Here is a 27032-nt window from a genome sequence, read left to right on the forward strand (position 1 = left end):
CCAAAGTCCTGGTAGTAGCCCCATTCTGGCCCCGCAGACCATGGTTTACCACATTGCGCAGACTGTCAATTTAGGATCCATGGAGAATACCAATCACCGGGAACATGCTACAGCAGGGTCCACTAATACATCCGGAACCCCAGTGGTACTGTTTGACCGTCTGGGTCTTGAACGGAGGAGACTCCTAGATTGTGACTATTCAGAGAAGGTCATGAGCACCATCCTGGAGGTGTGCAAGCTGGTTACTAGACGCATCTATACCATGTCATGGAAGACCTTTGTACGATGGTCTCACAGGAAAAAAGTGGACCCCCTCAGCTCAGGAGTCAACAAGATCTTAGAGTTCCTCCAGGAGGGAGTACGCTTGAAGTTGTCTGCATCCACTCTCAGGCGCCAAGTGGCCGCCATATCCACCGTCATTCCCTTCTCGGAAGGTGTTCCTACCTCGCAACATCGAGACATCATCGCCTTCCTAAAAGGGGTCACTCAAATCAGACCACCTATGGTACACCGTTTCCCCACATGGAAACTTAATCTAGTCCTAAAGGCTTTTATCTCAGAACCCTTCGAGTCTCTGAGAACGATATCTTTAAGGTTCCTTCGCATGAAGGTCCTATTCTTGACTGCGATCACCTCAGCTCGCCACGTCTCAGAGCTACGAGCACTGTCAATCAACAAAGGTCTTTGTGTATTCCTCAAGGAGAAATTGGTCTTAAGACCAGACCCTACCTTTCTTCCGAAGGTGAATTCTACCTTCCACAGATCCCAAGAGATATCTTTGCCTTCATTTTGTCCAAAACCATCATCCCCAACTGAGAGAACCTGGCACTCATTGGATCTTAGACGGGCTATTCGAATTTTCATCACCAGAATGGCAGAGTTCAGAAAATCAGACTCTATGTTCATCAATATCTCCAACCCCAACAAGGGGTTAAGAATGTCAACAGCCTCCATCAGCTACACCCTGAGGCAGTGTATAGTGGAATATTATAAAGCCTCCAAGGTTCTGGTCTCTGGCGGTATTACCGCTCACTCATTACGTAGCTCAGCTACATCGGCAGCATTTAACAGACAGGCTCCAGTCAAGGAGATCTGTCGAGCTGCCACCTGGTCCTCCATTAATACCTTCGTTAAGCACTACAAAATTAATACCAGGTCTTGAACACAGGCGGCATTTGGGCGCAGGGTCTCCAACATGTTGTGGACGAAGGGAACTAACCCACCCAGATAGGGAGCTCTTGAAAGTCCCACAGCTGAAGATGCCCTTGCCTCGGAGGAGAATGGAGCCTTGGATACTCACTATGAAGGCTCCTTCTCTCCCGAGGCGAAGGGCATCTTGCCCACCCTTGCTAAAACGAACAACAGGAGGACCAGGACTCGTGATCATCTCAGTTTAACTGTTATCACCTCAATTTACCTGTCATGGTAGTAGTTTACCTGCCAACCTTACAGGTTCAGTCAGTGTATACGTTATGTATAATGCACATTGGTTCCTGTTTCCTAACCTTACCTTGTTTGTACAGTGTTCCGAGTTTAATGTTTTTACACTTGTACAGTGTTCCCAGTTTAATGTGTTTACACTTCTTTAAGTACCTGGGCAAGCCTGTAACTGGGGATCAAGGGCGGTCTTCCTGCCAAGGAGACAGGAAGTAAAGTTTGGTCCTGCCTCCTGGAAAGAGCGGGAAAACACCCACAGCTGAAGATGCCCTTCTCCTTGGGAGAGAAGGAGCCTTCACGGTGAGTATCCAAGGCTCTGTTTTATTGGTTATCCAAATTGTTAGAGAAAGTACTCATGGATGCTGTGTGCTTTTGTTTTAATATTGGCTAATGTTTCTGATGGCTAGCAAAATAAAATCCTGTTAATATGTTCAGAAGAAAAGAAATCTATTACTGGAGAAGAATGGATTTTGCAACATGCATTTAATAATGTTTGCAGTAGTTTGATTTTTCAGGTGAGCGTTTAGCAGGAAGGATTGACAGGAGAACAGCTGGAACTTATTTTAGGAAAAGAAAGATTTCTCTAGCTCACAGAGCCACACTGGGATGAGAACCAAACCCATTTTCCCATTAAAGTACTTGACAGTGCTTTGCTTTGGCATGAATTTATGGTTTCACAGTTCTCTTGCCTTTGCAGTAAGAAGAGGGTAAGCTTATACTTGCAGTGCTGAAGCACCTGGCCCTTGCTTCTGTCCCAGAGCACGAACAATGACCAGTAAAGCAACACGTACAGACATACTTTGATTAAAATGGCTTACTAGGCACAATAAAAGAAACATAAAAGCAAAACTGTAATACATGAAAAAGATGGAAAGTCTCATGGACAGAGGGAAGAAATTAAAGCAAAGAATAACAATAAGATACAGTAGCCCGTTCCTATAACCACTTACAGCCCATCTAGTTAAAAGCTAAACTAAGCCCTCAAAATTACTCTTAAATTCCAAACAGTTCATAGTTCAGTGATCCTAGTAGCTTAGGGGGAAGGGAGGGGAAAGAAAATCGAAAGCATTATTAAATAGGACCCAGGACTTAAAGGAGGGTAGCTATCCATTCATTTTCTTTGAAGTGGGAGAGGAACATGACCAGTATTGCCCACAAAAATTCTCTTCCTTGTCCATCTTGTTCTCATTAAAAGGAACTCTCTTAGTTGTCCGGCCTGTCTTTGGTCATTTATGCATGGTTGCTTTAACCTCCTTTGTTCCCTGTTTCAGCCAGGATCAAATTTTTCAGTATGCACGCTATCTCATTCCTTGAAAGTTCAATGCTGTTTCGATGCAAAACGAACCTGGCTTTTCCCATTCCTCTTCTGGCCTGAATTAAACCATTCATCCTGGCTCATTTCAGAGTCACAGAGTGTGCATACTGCATTAGGGGGAAACACAGAAGATTGGCTTCTCTCACAGCCAATCACTAAGCAGTGTGTAAAGAGGTGGGGATTCAAGTGCTTCCTGCTACCTCGGAGCTCTTTCTGAGCAAAAGAAAGGATTTTTAAAAACGAGGCTTGGATTCCCCCCCCCTTTTTCTTTCAGGTAACTCCATTTTTTGTTTTTTGTTTTGTTCTTAAAATGCTTTTTTATGTGGCAGTTAGGTTTGGGGGTTAAGGAAAACTTCTCTCATGGTAAGCCAATTACAGAGCAGCATTTAAAGGGGTGGGACTTGATTTGAATTTGAATTTAAGAGACTGCTTTTCTGTATTCATGGTTCGATTAGCACACAGTTTCGTCCCTGATCATTCAAGCCAATGCATACAGTTTTCCCCAACCTGGGTTACTTTAATGTGCAATGAACCCAGGTCCAAGCAGGGAGATCCAGCCCATGCATAAAAGACCTTTATCTACCTACCCAGGTGCATGTAAAAGTGTTCTGGTTCATTGAACAATCAACTCTTCAATTCTGGGTGTGTTTCAACTTTATTATATTTATGTCCCTTTAAATATAATCTGAACTATAGTCTTCACATGGCAATCTTCTTGCCCATCATAACTGGGCCTATAGCAAGCCAAACTTGGGGTTCTTAATTACAAATCAGATTTCTTCAGGGTTCAATGACCAGGTTTGGGGACCCGATTGACACAGCCTATTTGTGCTGGGATACACTTGGCTTTGGGGTATATTTTTCAATATTTGATCATGATCAAGTCACGTTTGATTAGCCAGTTGATAATGCATTTTTCCCACTGTGTAATAGTAGGCTGCAAGACTTTTACTGTATGGCTTCTCCAGCACTAATGGGGAAGTAAAGCAGCTTGTTACTGTTCTTCTCCCCACCCCGTCTTTGAGCTGACTTGAATTATGGTTTTAAGCATATGTTTGGGGAGGGAATAATGAATGCTGCCCCCCCCCTTTTTGTGGTGCTAAGAATTTGGGTTGTCCTGGAAAGAAAAAAGTCAGCATTCGGGGCTGCTGAGGTTGCACTACTGCAAAAAGTTAAACATATAATATACAGAGGGAGGGCAGGGTGGAGGGAGAATGGACTATGATGGAGCAGGGTTATACATTGTTTAAACAATTTTGTTTAGAGGTTGAAATTTGAAGAGCGTCTCTGCGTCTGAAACAGTTTTCCTTTTATGGAAAGTATTGAGCTGTGCATAAAGGCAGTGCTTGCTTAGCGTTCTTACTAAGTGAGAGGTCCTGCCAAAGCCAATTCATAGCTGCAGAAGTGATCTGTGCTCCTGAGCAAGCCCAGTGAAAGGCAGTGGCTAACTTTTCATTCTGGACCGTATGCTCCTTTCACATATTTATGAATATACCCACCTTCCTCCCAGGGCCCAAGGCAGGTGGTAAAAATGTTAAAACAATGCAAAGCAATTTAATAAACACTAGAAAACCACATTAAAAGCAAAGCTAAACTCAGCTTATGCTCCAGCCATGGAACTCCACAATTTTCTCTGCAACACACAAGTGTCCGTCAAGACCCCTGGTTTCAAGAGACTGTTCATATGTTCTGTGCTGTTTTTCTTGATTTAGTGGGCCTTCCCTCGTTTGAGACATTTTACTGTTGTGTTAAAAGCTAGAGCAAGGAAGCAGTGGTAGATTTTGCACATGGGATTTAAATTGCAGACATATGTGTCTTCACAGCTGAGAAGGCATACAAGTATGTACGTGTGTTGTGGGGCTCAGGGTAAGGAATAGGTAGCATTGATTTGAAATCACTTAATGAGTTACATTAATAGCCTTAAGATTAGTGTGATACTTGTATTTGGGTGTATATCTTATGAATGAAATCAAAGCTACCTTAGCATTGTCTGTGCTTTCTTGTTTCCTTCCTCTTAACTGTGCTGCATTGCTGGGTGTTTAACAAACCTGTCTAGGGAACTGTGTTGTGTTCCCACATCCTTCCATTTGGTGCCTTTGGAACCTTAATACACATAAGGCTGTAAGAAGGAGGCTCATTCCCAAAACAGAGGCTTGATGGTTGCCTTTCAAGGGTTGCAAGGAGCATTATGCTTTCCTACATGCTCTGTCTTTCTAGTCACATATCAGAAATTGACATGTTTGGAAAATCTAAAGTATGAATTATAATACTGCTATCCTATTATAGTTAATAATACTTCTTTGACTACATCAGTTTGAATTTTGTTTACTGTGAACGGAAGCAGGAAGCAGCAGTTCAGTGTCATAATTCGGTTGAATCTATGTTTCTATTGACATGAAATAATTGCTTGCATTTCTATCTTCACTACAGTCATGATGTTGCTAGAGATTGATCAAAATTGTCTAAAACCTAGTTGATAATTTTCTTTATAGTTTTTTTAAAATAACACAAAAGCTAGGGGGGGGGATCAAATCCCCATTTTTCCAATTTCCCCCCAAATAAGGCATATAGTAACTGCTTTACTGAGAAGGCATTATAATTTCAAACTGTTGTTGAATCTATAATTAGTAGCAATCATTTTTCTAGCAGAGTGATAGCTCAGGTTTACTTACTGTCAAGTTTAGGCACCACTCATCTAAGTTATATGAAGAAATAGGAAGAAGATTTACAAATTGGTTTGAGTTTACATGAATGGAAATGGATCTGGGAGAATGTTACTCTGAAATTAATCTCGATTAATTTGAGAGAGAAATGTTATAAAGTACTGTTACAATGGTATCTTACCCCTCACAAGTTAGCTGTTATACATAATCTATCAGATGCATGTTGGAGATAAGGCTTGCAACATGCAGATTCGATGTATGTGTTGTGGCCATGCCAAAAAATTAGTTTATTTTGGCAAAATATGATTCAATTTATTATTGTCTCTTTTTCTCATCCAGCTTCCACCATTGGGCGTATTGTGAAGGTGCCAGCTGGCCCCTTAGTACGAGTTGAGGGCACAGAAGTGAGGATTCCCTGCAACGTTACTCAGTATGATGGACCCAGTGAGCAGAACTTTGATTGGGAGTTCTCTACAAACCCTGCTCAGGGCTCTAATTTAGTAAATGTAGTAAGTACTTGGGATCCTACATTCACGTCTCAGGAATATCAAGACCGAGTGACTGGTGGAGACATCATGTTGAGGCGCAACAGCAACAATGCTGTGGAACTTGTGATTGGAAGCATTCGTCCTACAGACCAAGGGATGTATCGTTGCACTACACCCAGCACTGATTCTGTCTTTCATGGAAATTACAATGCTGTAGTCGAAGTCAAAGGTATTTCTACAGGGTGAGGGGTATTTACAATTGGCATTGGGTCTTAGCATAATTTTACAAGCATTACTTGGCCTGTCGGAGGAGACCTAACTTAGGTGTTTTATGCATGGTTGCTCTTACCTCCCTTATTCCCCATTTCTGCCAGGATCAAATTTTTCAGTATGCACGATATCTCATTCCTAGGAAGCTCAATGCTGTTTCGACGCAAAACGAACCCGGCTTTTCCCATTCCTCTTCTGGCCCGAATTAAACCATTCATCCTGCCTCATTCCGGAGTCACAGAGCGTGCATACTCCGTTCTCAGGTTGAGCTTCCCCATGCCATCATGCCCTACCCTTTTCCAACCCCCTCCTCAAAGCAGCATGCAGGGAAAACAGAAGATTGGCTTCTCTCACAGCCAATCACAAAACAGTGTGTAAAGAGGTGGGGATTCAAGTGCTTCCTGCTACCTCGGAGCTCTTTCTGAGCAAAAGAAAGGCTTTTTAAAAACGAGGCTTGGATTTCTCCCCTCCCCCTTCTTTCAGGTAGCTCAGTTTTTTGTTTTTTTGTTCTTAAAATGCTTTTTATGTGACAGTTGGGTCTGGGGGGGGGAGGAAATCTTCTCTCACATGGAGCTAATTACATAGCAGCATTTAAAGGGGTGGGACTTGATTTGAGCTTGGGAGACTGCTTTTCTGTATTCATGGTTCGATTAGCTCACAGTTTCGTCCCTGATCATTCAAGCCAATTCATACAGTTTCCCCCAACCCAGGTTATTTTATTGTGCAATGAACCCAGGTCCAAGCAGGGAGATCCAGCCCATGCATAAAAGACCACAGTCTGTCTTATGGTGTGCATTTTTTACTTCTTTCTTTGAAAGGAGGATTTTTTTCCCCATTCAGATCTACAAAATATGTTACAAATGTTTGGAAACTTGTTATCATTGAGTAGAAAATACTAACCTGTCCTCAGTCTAATACACTTTAAAGTAAGGTATTAAGATTTGGGGTGCACTCCTATTTATGCCTGTCAGGAAGTCCTGTTGAACTTCGTTATTCTTGATCCTGTGGAAATGTACATGAATTTTTGGAGGGAGTATGTAACAGCTGTACCTTGCCTTACACAGCTGCCTGCATATTTAGTAGTACATGTGCCCCAAGAATGGCATGTGCCTTAGCTTTGCATTGTGGTCAGCTATTCCTCATAGAGCCCGTGAAATTATTTGACAGGTTGAGTTTAAAATCATCTGGTTGAAAATGCCTCCTATTGCATTTGGGTGTTTTTTTTTTTCCTCAGTGATTTTGTGTTTGTATAAACATAGTGTAGTGGAAGGCAGGGGGGAAGCAATTTATACTTGTAAAACAGATGGTCCCTTATGGTGGTGGAACAGTTGATTGAGATATGAAGAGTGTGGTGTTAAGATTTGCTCGTGTTTTCTGACATGAGTGATTTTGTTTTGCCTCTGCATAGTCATTTGTGTAATTAGTCATCTTTTTTTTCATAACAGGCTACCACAGCTTGACTCAGTTCCAGCGTCACCTTTACTGTAAAATCATTTATTATTATGAACAGCAAGCCTGATAACTTTCTCTTCTCTAAATAGTGATTGCAGATGGCTTAACTGTGATTGGGTCAAAAGCACGGTCCGCTTGGAACTTATCAGAAGGAGATCCGTTTCAGTTGCGCTGCTCAGCTTCCACCAATTCCTCGGAACACACCCATCTTCATGTTTCTTGGGAATTCAAGAATGGCCTTGTGTGGCAAGAAATCCTTTCTTTGACGCATGAGAGCAAGTTGCAGCCTGGCCCAGAATATAACGAGCGCTATATCAGTGGCGACGTGCGTTTAGATGCCATGGCCAATGACATTTATCGCTTGTCTGTGTCTCAGGCTCTTCCATCAGATGAGGGTGCCTACAGGTGTCGAGTGAGTGAGTGGGTTAAAGATGCTGATGGTTCATGGCAAAAGATCCAAGAAAAAAGTGTGGCTGTAGCTAATGTTGTGGTGCAGCCAACAGGTGAGTGTGCATGAAATGATGACTGCCTTCAACCCTATCTATGACTTGATAACAAGGGGAGGGATATGAAGGGTTTGTGGAACATTTGTGTGCCATCATAGAGGGAAAACAACACCGTATGAAAGTTGTTAGTATTTGGATGGGAGACCCCCAAGAAATACCAGGGTTGCTGTGCAGAGGAAGGCACAGGCCAACCACCTCTGTTAGTCTGTTGCCATGAAAACCCCCAAAAGGGGTCACCATAAGTCAGCTGCGACTTGATGGCACTTTACACACACACACATGAAAGTTGCAAGCTCTGCTTCTCTGTAGCTCAGCATAATATAACATAGGGCGAAAACACATGGTCGCTTTAGCCTCCTTTATTCCCTGTTTCAGCCAGGATTCAGCCAGGATTGAATGCATGCGTTTCGCCAAACGTGCATTCGATCCTGGCTGAAGCCTGGCTGAAACAGGGAATAAAAGAGGCTAAAGCGACCATGCGTTTTCGCCCAGAGCTCCCACTCTCCTGGCTTTCCGCAAACTATGCACAACTGAACTATTCAGGAGGGCCTTTTTGTGCAGGTAATAGGGTTGCACTTGTCAAAATGGTTTTACAACTTGCTTGGATAAATTATTAGGGACTGTGGTCTATATTGCTGTGTGTAGCTTATTGTAAGTAGGATCCTATTTATGTAATTTCTGTACAGCTTAATGTGTCATGTGAATATCTATGCTTCAGTTCTTTCTGGTGGTCCCAGACTTCTAAAATCCTAATGCACTGGCTCCTGAATGTCCCATTTGGTTGATTATACTGACTCACACTGTGTAATCCACCTTGAGTCCCTGTGAGAAAGGCAGAATATAAATAATGGAAATAAATAGTGACACAGGGATTTGCTGTCTTAAATGTGTAATATATCACAAATTATCAACCCAGGTTTACTAGTGAATATGAAGATCCTCAATGGAAAAAAACACCCTACTGTATATTAGGATATTCTTGCATAACTATTTTTGGACTCCCCGGTGGTGGTACTTGTTTCCAATTTGATGTGTTATTGTTGATATCAGTTTTATAACTTCTTCCTAGAGGTCTCCTGTTTCAGTAGCCTTTGCCAGGGTATTTGTTCAGAACAGCTTTAGAGATTGTTCAGGGCTAAAAGATAAACAGAAATCTGTCTTTAAGTTGGTGATGTTCTCTTCATTTAGATGACATACCTTGTGTGCTGGTTATATGAGTGTCCAAGCACATAGACGGCAAAAGATATAAGCAGGCAGTTGTAATTTTGTGGAAAGAACAAGCAAGATGGCCCCTTGTCAAAGTAAAATTATGATCTCCTTTTGGTAGTGTTTTTTGACAAAGTCTAATATCCTTTTAATCACCATAGAGAGAATTTTTGTGAATACTACTAGGATAGGTAATTCCAGTGTTATTAGGTCTTGATCAACTTGGGAAATCTGAGCAGATCAACTTGCTCCTTCTTTGAAGGTATGTATCAGCAAGACAATAAAGTAGCCTTCTCTGTTTCTTCTGTGTGGTTATATTTCTTGCATTGCTTTGCCAAGTTCTTACGTTTATGGTGAAGCATGCTTTGTTACACCGTGGTGTTGGTTCAAAGCATTGATTGGAAACATTTATTTAAGAGAGAGGTAGGCCTGTGAACTCTTGTTGTGTCAGGAAGAAGAAACTATAGCAAGCCACACTATAGTCTTTAGTGCAGCACTTTCCAGTCAGAAAGGAATCATACGTATTTTGTAGCTGAAATCTAAGATATCTTTACGTTGGCCTGTTGATGAATTTCAGTAGAAAAGGTGCAAGTGGATTAGGCCTTTCATATCCTGACATAAGCAAAAGTAGGTTTTTAATTCCAAAGATCTGAAAAAAATACTGGAATCTCTCTAAGCTCAAGCAAGGAGGGATTAGTAGCACTTGAAAGAGTCTGTGTTTTGCTGCCTTTGGTTCTAATACTGAACAATATGCACCTGGAAGCACTTTGCATATGAATAGAAAGGTGTACATCTTAATAAGCAGACAGTGGGAACTGACAATCACATAACTTGCTAAATTATGAGGTTAAAAATAACGATGTTTTGATATTGAAATCTCCCCCACCCTCCACAGCTTTAGGCGTCTTCATCACCAGAACTAATGTGTCTGTGACAGAGAGAGACTCCCTCTACCTCACCTGCAACTTCACAACGGATAGAAGTGGGATTTACCAAGCAGAGGTCACATGGTACTACAGTGAGTCACCTGATGGCCCTATGGAAGATGCTCAGATTTTGCTGAGTGCAGACCGTGACTCTGTAATTAGTGACTCTACTCTCATCAGCCTCAGCCATGTAGACCGAAGTTCTTACCACCTGTTGGTACGCGACATGAGCATTGAAGATTCTGGCTACTACTTCTGCCAAGCAGCTCTGTGGGTGCCACAGTACAATGGCAGCTGGCACAAGGTAGCAGAGAGAACCTCTGTGCCAGTCCCTGTGGAAGTGACTGCATTAGGTAAGCATCCTGATAAACCATTGGTCTTATGGCTTTTTTAATGCTAGTGATCTCCAGCGTGGTGCCTGTGGGTGCCACTGCATTCATTGATGTGTGTTTTCGATGCCCATTTTCTTCTTTTCCAAAGCATAGAGCCAGTCCTGGCTTTGCTGCACTTCACTGGATTGGGATGGGCTTCTGACAGGTCTAGAATGGCACCATTGTGTCTCCATGGAGTTCCTGGCTCCCTTATAGCAAGACACTTGGCTCAGAGCCTCACAGTGTTTTGTGATTGGTCCCCTCCCCCCAACGATGGTAGCCATTTTGGTGTGGTACCCAGTGAATCATAGAACCATAGAGTTGGAAGGGACCACCAGGCTAATCTAGTCCAACCCCCTGCACAATGCAGGAAATTCCAAACCACCTCCCTCCCCACACCCCCAGTCACCCATACTCCATGCCCAGAAGATAGCCAAGGTGCCCTCCCTCTCATGATCTGCCTAAGGTAATAGAATCAGCATTTCTGACAGATGGCCATCTAGCCTCTTCTTAAAAACCCCCAGGGAAGGTGCACTTACCACCTCCCGAGGAAGCCTGTTCCACTGAGGAACCACTCTAACTGTTAGAAAATTCTTTCTAATGTCTAGACGGAAACTCTTTTGATTTAATTTCAACCCGTTGGCTCTGGTCCGACCTTCTTGAGCAACAGAAAACAACTCGGCACCCTCCTCTATATGACATGCATGCTCTCTAAACTCTAAAAGTCTCCAAATGTTGAACATAGTTGATGACTCCTGGTTTATATCATTTAAATACACAAGTGAATAGAATGTGTGTCTCACTGGGGATGCCTTTTCTTCTCTACCGAGTATTCCGCGAGCCCTGAGAAGTTTGACAGGTGACTCCTTTTTTCTTCCTAAAGCCCATACCGGGAGGGAAAAGGTCTTTCCTTTAACAAAATTAAACTGCAAGTTGCAAGCTCATAGTTACAAGCCTAGTCATTTTCACGATAGATTTCAAGAATGTCCTCTAGTGCCATCGTATCATTTCCACAATGTTAACAGGAGATCGAAAACAGAAGAGAAGCATTTTGGAACTGAATGTGAGTTCTAATCAATATGGCTCTTCCAGGAGAATTACAAACACACGGAGCTTCAGTGTTCTTAGTGTCACTTGTGAAGATGCCTTCTGCCTTTTGTAAAGCGGGGACACTCAGAAACTTTCCACAAGTGTGAGGGCTTTTGTGATACAACTTGTGCAAAATAATAAGGCTAAAAATGCCTTATTTGAGTAATGTGCATGAGTTCCCCCACAGGAACTCCCATGCTTTACTTTGAGTAACTTTTAGTGGTCCAGCCTTATTTAACAGTCAATCAGCTATACAAACTGCTAATAGAAAAGAGCAAGAGTCCAGTAGCACCTTAAAGACTAACAAAAATATTTTCTGGCTGGGTATGAACTTTGGTGAGCCACAGCTCACTTCTTCGGATACAGCTAGAATGTGAATCCATCTGTCTTTAAGTAGAGGAGAGTGAATTCAGACAAGCATTAGTATGTAAATGTTAACTATATGTAAATGTGAATAGCAGGCGTGATGGGATTAGGTGTGGTATGCAGAAGAGTCTGTGATGTCCAGGGGAGAGATGGGTGTGGAGAAATCAGCATTGATAATGAGCCATGAATGCTAGGTCTTTATTCAGCCCAGGTAAGCCCATCACGCCTGCTATTCACATTTACATATGGTTAACATTTACATACTAATGCTTGTCTGAATTCACTCTCCTCTACTTAAAGACAGATGGATTCACATTCTAGCTGTATCTGAAGAAGTGAGCTGTGGCTCACCAAAGCTCATACCCTGCCAGAAAATGAGGTTTAGCTAGATGTGCTTTTTCATTTTTTCCTTACTATGATATGCTGTGGTCTTATTATCATGGAGCACTGTGTCTTCAGTAACTCTTGCATTGTTTTCCTAGCTGAACTCTTTAGCTAGTGACATCCTGCTTTTTATGCACATATTCTGAAAAATGAGCATCCAGGCAGCATACGAAAAATTGAAACCCAAGCACAAATTTCTGAAGAACCATGTTGTTCTGTAGAATCTGCCTTGATGTGTCAGCATCTCTGAAAGGATAATTAAAAAAATCAAGTTTCTGGCTTTTGACTTCACAATTAGGAGCCAGATGATTTTTGACAGCTTTTCAAACAGTGGAAGCAAGCATTTTACTTACTCTTTGGTACAATTCCAGTGTTGGTGTGCATATGCTTATGAATGGCAAAGTCAGAGGCCAGGTAGGCAATGACTTAGTCCTTGTCTCTTAAAGTGAAGTGCAGGAAGCCTCTCGACAGGTAGTCAGCCACCTTGAGAGCTGAGAGAACTGCTAAATATATTTTTGTAATATTTGTGCAGGGTGATTTGAAGCATGTTTATTCAAAAGTGTCACTGAATTCAGTGAAACATGCTCTCCCTAGTAAGATAGCTTAGGATGATAGCTTTAGAGGACTGAGTGCGGGGGGGACCTTTTAAGATTTGATGAAAGAAATCAAAGAAGAAAATGGCATCATTATTAGCATCCCACTTTCTCCTGTTTTCCACTTGTATAACTATGGGAATGATCATGTCTCTATTGTCTAGATGTACCCACAGAGCTCATCGCTGAATTCTTGTTCCCAAACTGCCTGTGCTTGCATAGAGGGAAAAGCAACTGCTTTCCTAAACCTTTGTTTTGCATATAATCTTGATAGTATCCCCGGCCTCAGAAGCTGGCTTGAACAGGGTGCCCTTTTCTGCATTGAAAGCTTTTCATGAGCTGCTGGGAATTTCCTTCCCTTTATATTCCCAATTAGTAATTACTTTGGTGCAGGTGAAGAGGGGAGGATAAAAGTGTTCTTCAAATGATCTTGTGTTGCCTGGGGTGGTGGGGGTGGGAGGGTAAAGCAGAAGAGGCGTTCTCATCATCTGAGGTTCATAAACTGCATCCAGAATTCAACACCAACCCCCTCCCGCTTGATTGAAGCTTGAGAGCTGGCAGAGTATTAAGCCATTGAACTGGCAGCTAGGCGGTTCTTTGACAGCTGACAAAGTGCGGGAATGAGGCTTATCCAGCAAGCTTTTTATTCCTTCCTTCTAAATCCTCTGTCTGAGAGTTGGTGTGAAGAGCCTAGCTGGAGCGTTCTTGTCAAAGCCAAAACTTTCCCTAGCAAGCCACCTCATAGGGCCTTCCTCAAGCTGCAGTAATTAGCTGAATCCTCATTTCCCTTCAGCTTTCCTCTTTTAAAAAAAATCAAAGCAGAAAACAGTTATTCATGCTTCTCTTTTGGAAACTAGCAATAAAACTGCGTCATATCTACTACCTCACCAGTTCTGTGATTTTTTTAAAGATCCGGGATAGGACTTAATAAAGTATTCTAGGATCTCCATGTAGTTACAAAGTGCAGAGAGGGGTCCTTCAACCGTGTTTATGATATTGTCAGAAGAATTTAATAAGGTAACTTGAAGTTCATCGACAGTTTCTACCTCCAGTGCTGAATACTGGGAGCAAGTAAATGAGGGCTGCTCCAGTTGTAAATACTTTATTGGCATTTTCCTTAGCTTAACATCATTGGCCACAGAGTGTTAAAACAGTGAAAACACCAGGTATAGAGACCCAAAATCCTATGGCATGCTTTTGCAAAACATTGAACTTGGACAGTTGAAAATTCAGCAACTCAGTTTGCAATTTGAAATGTTTTCCATGACCCAGAATGCTGGGTGAAATCACTACAAAATAGCTCTACTTACTGTGTTTCTACCTTATTTGCCTTGCGTATTTTGTGGGAGATGCCAGTGGATAATGCTGTGAAGACGGCAAGATCCACTTATTGGAATTAGCTAGCCCATTGCTGCCCTGGCTAGCCTGAGTTGCTCTGTCTCAGGGTACACCTAGAAGGTAGAGGATACAGCAAACATATTGAAATTAAGCAGATATGGTCTGGTCTATGCCTGGATGGTAAATCTCTCAGGAGCTTATGAACACTGCCTTGAGCTTCATAAGAGAAGAGAGGCAGAGTATAATGTAATATGTTATGCCATGACTGGCAAGGTACTGCATGTATTCTGAAGTCATCAAATGATATGTGGATACATGGCTTACGCTTTATGTATGTCTTCATTTCACTCTTGTGATTCATTTTCTTGGTTTCCTTTCTTCTTTTCCAAATTCTGCGCAGAGCCGAATTACCATGTGTTTCTTAATGCTTCTAAAATGCCAAAGTTTGCAGAGGATCCCACAGAACTGGAGTGTAGGATCACTGAAGTGCAAAACGGAGAAGCAAATGTACGTTACACTGTATCTTGGTACTACAGACTGCCTTTACGTAGTGACGAGGTGGTGAAAGATGAACTTCTCGCCACCATGGATGCAGACTGGATGCTGGTAGTTGGGGAGAGGAGCAAACAGCGAGCCCAGAATGGGGAAATAATTTTCTCGAAGCCAGCCGTGGACACTTTCCGCTTGCGAATCCAGTGGACCTCAGAGGCAGATAGAGGAGAGTATTATTGTATAATATCTTCATGGAGCAGGCAGCGCAACAACAGCTGGATAAAGATCAAGGACGTGGCTTCTATGCCTGTAAGCATTTTATGGTCTACGCAAGGTAGGAATTTTGCCCTGTCTCACTTTAAACCTTGCGATGCAAATTACTGATGACTCAGTGGCTCGCCTTAATAGATACATTCAGATGGAAAAATTCTCAAGTTCCTCATAAAAACATATAGGACTGTCATAACCATATTTAGAAAGAGGAGAGGTGAAGTGGCTAAACAGGAATGAGATGTATGGTGTCATCTAGGCAAATATACAGGAAAAATAATATCGTATCCAGCACTAATGTTGGGTTAAGGTTGCTAGGAGCTGTGGGCAAAAAGAAACATTTTGAGTCAGTGTTGGGTATATGACTGTGGTTTTTTGGACATGGCACTCCAGGGATCACTTGGTAAGATACACATGTCTAGTGGCTCCATCTTTACATTGGGATTAAATGTACCCGCAAAAGAAGTAGCTGCTACCCTACTAGGTTACAGAGCAGCATCCAACTGCACTACAAAACAACCAGTTTTAACTTCCAGTTCCTAACAACCTGATTCCTTAAAGGGTGACTATATACTCTCTAGGTGACCTGAGAAATAACTACAGTTATTTCTAAAGCTAAGTATATATAGTTTCTATAGCGTTACTTGCATTATTATTATTCAGTTCCAATACTTTTATTGGCATATTGGTTACAATAGCAATTGTATAAAAATGGGTGTCCAATAAATAATACAACTAGTAAAATAAAGTTTAATTCATGGTTGCCTTCGGGTAAGTTGCGCTTAGTTCCTCAGATACTCGTGGCAGCTAAAAGAAACTTTGCTACCTTCTCCGTGGTACCAGAGTGCTGGCCAGCCAAAAGGAAAGCTGCTTTGTCTTTTACAGAGAGATATAAGATGCCTTTTATCAGCAGTACAATGTAAACTTCCTGTAAAGAAGCATAATAGGCACAATGGAGCAGCACATGGGTCATTGTCACCGGAAGGTTCTGTGGACATGGGCAAGTCCAATTGCAGACAGGGATGTTCTTAAATCTGCCCCACAGGATTTCAGATGGAAAGATGTGTGACAATGTGGTAGAAAGCAGCCAGCAGTGCATCTAAAGGGTGGGTGCAATGCCTGATCGAAATAGCAGCCTCGAATTAAGAAACTGATTCTGGCATCAGGAGTTGTCCAAATCACTGAACGTTTAGGCTGGCTGTTTTGAGATTTCATCAGGCACGGTCTGCACATTCCCAAGCCTTTTTCCATGCTAAGAAGGCAGGAAACTTTTATTTTAATTGACAGGGATAAGTAGGGCCACATGGGCGCAGGTTAGAGGGGCCTCTCATAGTTGTCCCAATGTAATGTCTCATGTAGCCTTGCTTATTAAAATGAGAGGGAAGGAATGAAATCAATTTAACTTTACATGTTGAAGAAAAGTGCTCTAGAGTTCTTGTCCTGAGAAACATATGTCCAGACAGCAGCTTCTGACGCTCCTGGTTGAGCACAACAGCACACAATGTGGAGTGCAGGAAATTACTTTTCCAAAGATGGCTGCCTTTCCCCCATGCCTTTGCATTTTGTACGAAATGAGTAGGGTTGCCACGTCCCTCTTCACCACCGGTGGGAGGTTTTTGAGGTGGAGCCTGAGGAGGGTGGGGTTTGGGGTGGGGAGGGACTTCAGTGCCATAGAGTCCAATTGCCAAAGCGGCCATTTTCTCCAGGTGAACTGATCTCTATCGGCTGGAGATCAGTTGTAATAGCAGGAAATCTCCAGCTAGTACCTGGAGGTTGGCAACCCTAGAAATGAGCACAGGGTTTATGAAAGCTCTGTCAGTCCATGCTGGCCACTGCTTAGAAGTACTTGCAAAGGGCTGGAAAACAAAACTGCACTTCTGTGCATTAAGAGCTGTCGTTATGTCTTTATGAGGTTTTTGCAGGATATAACTTTTTGCCTGCGGTGGTGATATTGTTAGATTGTACTTGAAGGGCTGACTTGAAAGTTAGTGTGGTGAGCAGATATTTTGAAGCCCAACTTCTACCATGAATTCAGAGAACGCCCTGGACTTAACCAGAGTTCCTTGTATCGATAAATGGTAAAACGTGACAAAATAACATGATGCAAATAGTAGACTTTCAGTACAATCCTGCACACCTACCCCAGTCTAAGTCCACTGAAGATAATGGTTTGTGCTGGTTTAATAATCAACCTTCATTGGGCTCAATTGTGAGTGGATTTGATTGACTGATATACCGTATTTTTCGCTCTATAGGACGCACCGCTCCATAAGACGCACCTAGTTTTTAGAGGAGGAAAACAAGAAAAAATCTTGTTTTCCTCCTCTAAAAACTTGTCTTATGGAGCGAATGCCAGCTGGGCGCGTGTGCATCGGGAGGGCGCAAGCCGGCGTTCCCCGCCCCGACGGCCAGCTGGGAGGCGGGCGGGGCGCACAGAGCCGGCTGGGCGCGCTGGAACAACACGAGCCGTCTTTCCCCGCCCCGATGGCCAGCTGGGAGGCGGGCGGGGCGCACAGAGCCGGCTGGGCTCACTGGAACGGGGCGCACAGAGTCGGCTCGCATCATTCCAGCGCTCCCAGCTGGCTCTGTGCGCTCATTCGCTCCATAAGACGCACAGACATTTCCCCTCACTTTTGAGGAGGAAAAAGTGTGTCTTATGGAGCGAAAAATACGGTACCTAAACACAGACAGGGTTTAATCCAAGCATTTGGCCAGAATTAGAAACTGCACAGAATCCAGCAGCCCCACGTCTCATTCTTTCACATATTTTGTTACACTTGCTTCCTTGTCCATCTAAGTGGCAGCCAAAAGCGGAGGAGGAGTGGTGAAATTTGGGACGTGATGACATTGCACCACGTTTTGTATTTTTGGCTGTTATGGTGAAGAGAAAGAAAAAGGTGGTGTTCTCAGCAGCAGACGTATATCTTATGTAGTACCTAGATTTTGCAGAAGATTAAATCAATGGAGTCTGTAGCTTACGTAGCTTGTGCACCTACAGTAATTCCTTTTTTTTTATGTCTAGATGATGCTTATTAAATCTAAACTTCTTATCAGGAGCATTATGTTTCTGGCAGGAACATTATGTGAAGTTTTGTTAAGTTCAATCTTGAACGCTTTAGTTGTTGTTGGACAATGTCCTTCTATGCAATGTTCTTCTATGCAATCCTTAGGAACATGTTTTGTCAAGGTTATGCTTTGGCCCACAGGCATCATTGTCTTCCACAGAAATAGAGAACCAAACCCATATGTATAGAGTGCATAATGCCAGACAAGCATGCTTAAATTAGCTGTCCGGACTTCCATCGCAAACTCTGCAACTGGTTCTCTGCACCCCTTTCAGGGTCACTGGGTTGGTATTTGTGGCATTTTTAAAACTGTTCATGGGCTGGCTGATAAACTTCAAAGTTGTTTGTAGCTGTACTAGTCCAAAATCCAAAAACAAACCACAGTCCACTTAATACCAGTATTGGGACCAGCTGCAACGACACAAAAGGGTACGCAAGTTTTCATGTTTGCACGAACTCTTCCTCAGGCTGGATGTTACAATAAAAAAAATAAAAAGGAGGTGGGGAGGAGAGAAAAGATGGCCTGGAACAGCTTTCTTTCCCTGCCTCGTTTTAATTTGTTGGGATTTTTAATATTGTAACATCTGGCCAGACCTGGGTGCCCCAGGCTAGCCCAATGTTGTCAGATCTTGGACGCTAAGAAGGGGCAGCCCTGGTTAGTACTTGGATGGGAGACCCCCAGTGATGGTCAGGGTTGCTGTGCAGAGGCAGTCAATGGCAAACCACCTCTGTTAGTTTCTTGCCTTGAAAACCCCATGAGGGGTTGCCATACGTTGGCTACAACTTGAGGGCGCTTTACACGGTCACCCTGAGGAAAAGTTCTAGCAAATTTGAAAGCTTGCATACACTTTTGTGACATTGTAGCTGGTTACATGGATTGTGGTCTGATAAACTGGAATTTGCTGCTCACTGAGGAAACATTGCCTCTCAGTGAATGCCTAACTGCGTCTGTACCATACTGTCTGTTGCTTACCAGAGAGCTGCGTGCGCTGCCTTGACTGTGCTGTTAATCCACTGCTGTAGCATTTCAGTGCATGAAGCACACCTAACAGTGCCGTCCTAAAAAGTTACACCCCTCCCTTTAAGTCAGTGGACTTAGAAGGATGCAACTCTGCTAAAGAACAAGTAGCTCTTTGCAAGAGCCATGCTGAAGGCATCTGTACTCCGCTTATGTGGTACTGAAACAGATGCTTGTAATGGAGCTCTATTCTAACCTCAAGTTATTTGTAGTGTATTCAAAAACTGATTCCCCGCTCCTCCACATGGTGAACCGGGTTTGATCCCCACTCCTACACATGAGACCTGCTGGGTGACCTTGGGCTAGTCACACTTCTCTCCGAACTCTCTCAGCCCCACCTACCTCACAAGGTGTCTGTTGTGGGGAGGGGAAGGGAAGGTGATTGTAAGCCTCTTTGAGACTCCTTAAAGGTAGAGAAAATCAGGGTATAAAAACCAATTCTTCCTCCTCCTCTTCCTCTTCTTCCTCTTCCTGCTGCTGTATGGCTGCTGTGGTAGTGGAGGAAAGGGTCCCAGCACAGGCAAAGGGAGCTTGGGACATGGACCTCCTTAATAATCTGTGTGCATTACATGTACCGGTAAGTTATTATATGAAAAGCTAAGTCTTTTAAAGGAAAATGATTTAAAAACCCTTATTACCCCAACGTAGATTTTTCTACAGTACCTATATTCCATGCATTAGGGTGCTTTAGAATAGATCATGTATGCTGTTATGATTTTTTTGGCAAAATGTCAGTTTTATCTTGGATCCTCCTCACGTTCCCAGAGTGTAACCATTTGTGAACCGGATTCACAAAGGATCAATTCAGAAATGTGCTGTGTCCCCTTCCATTTGTGGCTTGTTGTGACTGTAGCTTGTCATGACATCCATAGTGGGGCTAACTGTGGCTGGAGATAATCACGGTTGCCCAGAAACCCAACTTCAAACCTTGGTTTCCAGGCTATCCTTCTTCACTGTAACTATGGCTAGATCTCATTGAAGTATTATCATAAACTATGGGTACAGAGGGAAGGAGGAATCTAAGAGTAAGAAGGAAGTAAAGGAGCTCGTGAGATCTGACACATTTACAGCCTCCAGATTACAGTTTGGAGCTCATACATCAATTGAGTCTTTGTGTGTAGCCAGTTCACAAAACGGTTTGCGCATATGTATATTATTAAAATATTGAAATCCCACCTTTTCTGGTGGCTTGAGGTGGCTTACGAGTCCCAATGAAAACGTTACAAAACCTACATATGAATTTGGGGAGTGCTTCCATTAGTCTTCAAAAAAGTAAGATTTAAAATCTGCTGTAGAATACTTAAGCTAAGGGTTTTTCCCCCCTCTTCCAGGCTTATATAAAAGCTGTTTTTTGGTATGCAAAATATAATGGGGAACTTTCTTGCTTCTCATGTGAGGCTTTTTAGCTGCTGAGCCTCTTGAGGAAAAATGTAGCATAAACAATGTCAATGGCTGCTCAGACTTCAGTCTTATTTGTGAAAGATAGTCATTTGTTTTTTTTTTGTTGTTGTGAAAATCTGTTTATACTTCTTTTGGATCAGATTTGTGCAATCTGAAAGACAAAGTGGTGGCGGTGTGTGTGTGTTGAGGGAGGAAAATATTTCACCTTCTTAGTAACTGCAATTTATTTTTTAAAGTTCTGTGTGCTGCCAGATGTATGAAAGCTGGTGAACCTGTATTTTGACAGCTTGGCTTTGTTTTAATGGTGCTTTTTTGCATTTCAAATACTTTTTCATCTAACCAAGTGATAAGTTGGTCTTGGGTCTCATGTTCTGCCTCAGTGTTACTTCCAGTTTGAATCACACAATGCATAAATAGTTTATTAAAATGCAGATAGTTAACAGAATACATATATCTCTGTAGGCATTTTAATTTCATTTTGAAAGAGCTAGGCATTTAAACTAAGGCTTATTTATTGTGATCTTCAGTAGAACAACTTTCTGCAGGCTAGGCCTTGGCCTTGGGCAGGTGATGTGTACCAGATGGCAGAATTTGTTGTTTCCTTCCAGGTAGTCCTTACCTTAGGCGGACCCAATGGCTTTTGAGATTTGTTGCATGAGCAGATCCCTGTTGACTCACTGCTACCTTCTCTCAAGATCTCAGAGGACAGTAGTGTTGATAGGCTGTTTGCTGATGCGATCTCTGCTATGCAAGAACACAGTCCAGAGAATTATAGGAGCACTTCAATCCCATTGTAGTTAATATGATTTGGGTGTATAGGTGTGAAAGTGAATTGATCTTTTTTTTTTAATTGGACCCAATTTCCTTTGAATTACCCTCAGCTCTTAAAGCTAGACTGTGCTACTTCAGTGTTCTACAAATTCCAGACACCAGGTTGTCATTGTACCTAGGAATTTCGGCAATGATTTTATTGTAGCGTCTTTTGGCAGTCCTCAGTTTTTACCAAGCACAAAGTTCATTTCACATCTGAATATTTTGTTGTATGACATACACTTTTTTATGTGCATGAAGTTCTCATCATTGGTTGTTCGTATGTTAACTTTATACCCTTCCATGGTGGCAAATTAATTCATATCTTAACCAGTTGCTTTCTGTACTGCTCCAGTATTCAATTAAATGGAGCTTTTTAAAGCAGTAATAGAATTATCAAAAGTGGCTAGGATTAGGCTTTCTGGTAGCAATAATTAAAAAAATATGGTCATTAAAATACAAAACCCTGAAGGCTGAGAAATGGGTCTGGCTCCTAAATTTTTGTGGCCGGTTCCTCAAGCTAAAGAAAATTTGTCAAGGCCTGTGCTACTTAATTCTGTGGCGATGCTCATGCTGTTTTTTGTCGCTCTCCCCACCCGAACTGACAGGTAAATCAGCTGCCTATATTGGAATGGGGTTCCAGAGCTCAGTTCCAGCCTGTTGATGTCTGTTGCAAAATGCCCAACCTATGCTATTTCATTTCACTTCTACAGTGAGAAGAATAGTTTAGCTCTGTCTGTTTTCCTTGCTTATTGGTTTTAAGGTAGTTTTAAATTTTTGAATTCAGGTGGTGTGGTGTTCCCTACACATTCCAGCTCTTAGTAGTCCAGTTAATCTTTGGCTTCCTTTCTAATACCAAGATCATCTGTAATTTTGTGGATGGGTATGCTGATAACATGTAGCATATCTCATTGACTACGTCTCCAGAAGCTGCTGTCTGTGGCTAATGGATGGCAAGCTGAATCCATACAGGTCAGGGGAGATGCTAACTGGACAAGCTGCTAGTCTAGAATGAATTGCACTACTTAGTCTTACGTAAATAGCTTTATCTCTGGCAAATAGTGTGAAAAGTCAACTCAGTGCTGCTGCTAAAATGCCTTTGCTCTGGTTTGGTGACTACCTTTTCTCCTAGAATTTCCTCCTAGAACTTTGACCATTTCTGTTGTAAATCTGAGACTAATTATTGCAGTCTACTAAATGTTAGACTGCCCTTCAAAGGCAGTGCAGACACTTCATGTGGTTCAAAATGTAGTGGCCCATTTGCTTCTTCCATGTGATACCTGTCCTGGAATTGATTACATTGGCTACTGGTATGTTTCTGGACTTGGCATAAGGTGCTGATTTTGACCTTCTGAGCCTTCTGTGGCCTGGGACCCACATATCAGAAAGACTGTTTCTCTATGCCACTTAAATTCAAACCATTTCTCCCTGTTGGAGCCATTGCCCAAATATCTTCAAAACTACCGTATCTTCTTTTTGTTCCTTCGCATAGGGAAATTTGCCCTGACCTGGATAGCTTAGGCTAGCCCAGTCTCATCAGATCTCAGAAGCTAAGCAGGGTTCGTTTTTAGATGGGGGTCCCCCAAGGAAGTCCAAAGTTGCGATGTAGAGACAGGCAATGGCAAACCACCTCTGAACATTTCTTGCCTAGAAAACCCTACAGGTTGGCTGCGACTTGACAGCTATAGGGAACTTCCCACCACTATAGGGAAGTTCAAAGTATTGCTATGATGCTTTTTTACATTTTACCTGTTTTTACAGTTTACCTGATTTTTTTCTATTCTTCTGCAACATGAATCGTAACATTTTTAACTTGGATGTTTTAATAGTAATACCTTCTAATGAGTCGAGCTGGCGTAAAATTATCTAATAGCTAATGTAATCTGAGCCTGCAACAGTCTGTGTTTGAGAGAATGCCTGGGAGATACTGAAGATACTGAGACAATGATACTTAATATTTGAAAAGATGTAACAGGCAGCTAGTTAAAATGCAAATCTTGACCAAATATTTTCTCTTTTATGTGAAGATTTGCATCTAGAATTGAGAATTAAATTTGGCACTTATCTGATTTTAATGCTACCAGTGAAGACTTGTGAAATGAGCATTCTTTTAAAATAATAATTGTGATGGCTATACTCATTTTGAGTTCTTGCATGAGAATAATTGCCTCTGAGTGTCCATAAAAGTGGCTGCACTGTGGTGTGTACCCTTAGCAGGATCTCTTCTCTATATACATTGTGTCTCTAAACTGACATTTCCTTCCCCTAGGAATTAGGAAAGTATGGGAACTTATGGGAGTGAAGGCATCACCAAATAACTGAACTATTCTTGTGGTTTTCTCTATTCAATCCATTGTTGTTTATACTGTATGAAACAACTATGATAATTGTGTAAGACCACAGAACAGTCAGCCACCCCGAAGCTATTTGGAGTGACTGTTTCTAGGAATTGTTAACAATTCCACATGGGTACCTAAAGCAGGAGACCAGTGGCACCATAGACCAGTGATGGCGAACCTTTTAGAGACTGAGTGCCCAAACTGCAACCCAAAACCCTCTTATATATCGCAAAGTGCCAACACGGCAATTTAACCTGAAGAATCCCCCTGAAGGAACCATGCAAAATAACAGCGGCGGGTTAGCTATGCACATGCTAATGGCTATGCAAACAGGAACAAAGGAGCAGGCGAGTGGGAGGGGTGGAATTTCTCCTTTTGCTTCGAGACCGTGAATAGGCAGTTTTAAATTCACATTTTAAAAAAGAGCTTTTAGCGAACATCAAAACTGACCATGCATAAATGGCCAGGGTATCTGTTGTGGGGAGGGGAAGGTGATTTAAAGCCGGTTTGATTCTTCCTTAAGTGGTAGAGAAAGTCGGCATATAAAAACCAACTCTTCTTCAAAGTGAAACTTGATATTTGTAACTGAACCATCAGGAAAAGAGGTAAATGATTGGGGTAGAGACACCTGGCAACCCTAAGGCAAATATATGAAGCAAAACCTGCTCTATATTCAGAGGGTTCCGTCTGGAAAAAAAACTCTGCAGGGGGGCTTATTGTTGAGTTCTGAGGATCTGGATGGGGAAAATGTGCATCTGAGTGGCAAATCCAATGCAAAACCTCCCATTCATAAATGGCCAATAACCCCCCATGCAGAGTTTTGAATCAAACATTGCTTTCCCCACCCCCACCCCCGAGCCCCGACCTCCTCCTCGCCGCCCGCCTTGGCGCTGCCGGCCCTCGAGCGCGCATTCAAAACCCGGCCGCGCTGTGAGGGGAGGGGGAGGGGGAGGGTGGCGCTTTACCTCACACACCACCTCTCTTGTGTGTGTGGGGGGGAATAAACCAGAAATGGGGCGGTGAGGAGAGGCTTCGTGGTCGACATTTGGTGGGGGTGGAGCCTCCTCTGCCGGCACGCGGGTAAGTGGCTCGGGACGGGACCGAAAGTCCAGACGGGCGAGGCAGCGACGGATGGAAGAGGTGGAGAGAGAGCAAGCCCGCTTCCCGAGGGACAGGGCGAGGAACCGGCAAGCCGACAGAAGACGGAGCGCAGAGACGCGACGGAGCGCAGAGACGTGGCGGCGCGCCGCCGCACCCCAGCTGTAGCCCCGCCGCCCGGTCGCGCCTGCGCCAGTCAGAGGACTTGGCTGGGGGCGTGGGGAGGAGGGCAGGATGTTTCAGCCCTAATAAGGTCTTGGGGGCGGGACTAGAGGGAGGGCTGAAACATCCTGCCCTCCTCCCCACGCCCCCAGCCAAGTCCTCTGACTGGCGCAGGCGCGACCGGGCGGCGGGGCTACAGCTGGGGTGCGGCGGCGCGCCGCCACGTCTCTGCGCTCCGTCGCGTCTCTGCGCTCCGTCTTCTGTCGGCTTGCCGGTTCCTCGCCCCGTCCCTCGGAAAGCGGGCTGGCTCTCTCTCCACTTCTTCCATCCGTCACTGCCTCGCCCGTCTGGACTTTCGGTCCCGTCCCGGGCCACTTACCCGCGTGCCGGCAGAGAGGGCTACGCGTGCCAAGTCGGGCACGCGTGCCATAGGTTCGCCAACACGGCCATAGACTAACAATATATTCCAGCATAAGCATATTTCAATGGAAATTCACTTGATCAGATGCACCGAAGTGTACATCCGATAGGCTGATGCTTTTACATCTCTGATGAGGTGGGGCAGGCTGCTTTCAACTATGATCTGATAAAAATTCAGCAACGCATCCCATACACAGTGCACACAGAGTCCTTAACACCGTACTCTGAAAGGTATGTTTTTCTTCCCACTCCCCTTCTTCTTCTTCTTTCACACCCAGCCTGATGAAGAATTCTGGAAAACTCCAAAGCTTGCACAATCTGTTCTGGTGGTTTGTTTGATAATAAAGTGATTGCTGAAAAACTAAATGAATTCTTCTCATCTGTCTTCACAGTTGAAGATACAGGGCAGATTCCTTCTCCTGAACAGAGATTTTGGAGAGGGGAAAATGAGGAACTGAGCAAATAGTGGTAACAAGGCAGTAAGTCATAGAACGTCTAGACAAACTGCAAACTAACAAGTCACAGGGATCAGACGGTATTCATCCTAGAGTTCTTCAAGAACTCAAATGGGAAATTGCTGAACTTCTAACAAAGATATGTAATATGTCCCTTCGATCAGCCTCTGTACCAGAGGACTGGAGAATGGCCAATGTAACACCCATTTATAAAAAAGGTTCCAGGGGGGACCCAGGAAATTACAGGCCAGTTCTGGGTAAATTAGTGAAAAGCATTATTAAAGATAGAATTGTCAAGCATATAGAAGGGCAAGGTCTGCTGGGCAAAACCCAACATGGCTTCTGTAAGGGTAGGTCCTGTCTCACTAACCTATTAGAGTTTTTTGAAAGCGTCAATAAGCATGAGGACAGGAATGAGCCTGTGGATATTGTGTATTTGGATTTCCAAAAAGCTTTTGACAAAGTCCCCCACCAAAGACTGCTAACTTCATAGTCACGGGATAAGAGGACAAGTCCTCTTATGGATTGAGAGCTGGCTGAAAAATAGGAAGCAGAGAGTAGGAATCAGTGGTCAGTTCTCACAATGGCGGGATGTGAGCAGTGGGGTGCCTCAGGGATCTGTGTTGGGACCCGTGCTTTTCAACCTGTTCATCAGTGACCTGGAGTTGGGGTTAAACAGTGAAGTAGCCAAGTTTGCAGAAGACACCAAATTATTTAGGGTGGTTAAAACAAAATCGGACTGTGAAGAGCTCCAGAAGGATCTCTGCATACTGGAAGAATGGGCATTAAAATGGCAAATGAGATTCAGTGTGAGTAAGTGTAAAGTGATGCATATTGGGACAAAAAATCCCAACTTCACATCTACACTGATGGGATCTGTGCTGGCAGTGACAGACCAAGAAAGCGATCTTGGGGTGGTAGTGGATAGCTCAATGAAGATGACAGCCCAGTGTGCGGCTGCTGTAAAAAAGGCAAATTCCATGCTGGCTATAATTAGACGAAGAATAGAATAAAACTGCTGATATCATACTTCCCTTGTACAAATCTATGGTGAGATCACACTTGGAATACTGTGTACAGTTCTGGTCACCACACCTA

The 27032-nt window shown here is 43.2% G+C and overlaps 1 protein-coding gene across 1 annotated transcript in view; it reads left to right on the forward strand.

Moving 5' to 3' along the window:
- Positions 1–40: 40 nt before the first annotated feature.
- PTGFRN (prostaglandin F2 receptor inhibitor) overlaps positions 41–27032 on the forward strand; it is a 71391-nt gene continuing 44399 nt past the window's right edge. The window contains exons 1-5 of the mRNA XM_056858193.1: positions 41–1019; positions 5755–6132; positions 7715–8128; positions 10233–10616; positions 14805–15230. Of these exons, the coding sequence (XP_056714171.1) occupies positions 41–1019; positions 5755–6132; positions 7715–8128; positions 10233–10616; positions 14805–15230 (2581 nt within the window). The remainder of the gene's footprint in view (positions 1020–5754; positions 6133–7714; positions 8129–10232; positions 10617–14804; positions 15231–27032) is intronic.

Source organism: Euleptes europaea, chromosome 12, assembly GCF_029931775.1.
Source record: "Euleptes europaea isolate rEulEur1 chromosome 12, rEulEur1.hap1, whole genome shotgun sequence".
Taxonomy (NCBI): Eukaryota; Metazoa; Chordata; class Lepidosauria; order Squamata; family Sphaerodactylidae; genus Euleptes; species Euleptes europaea.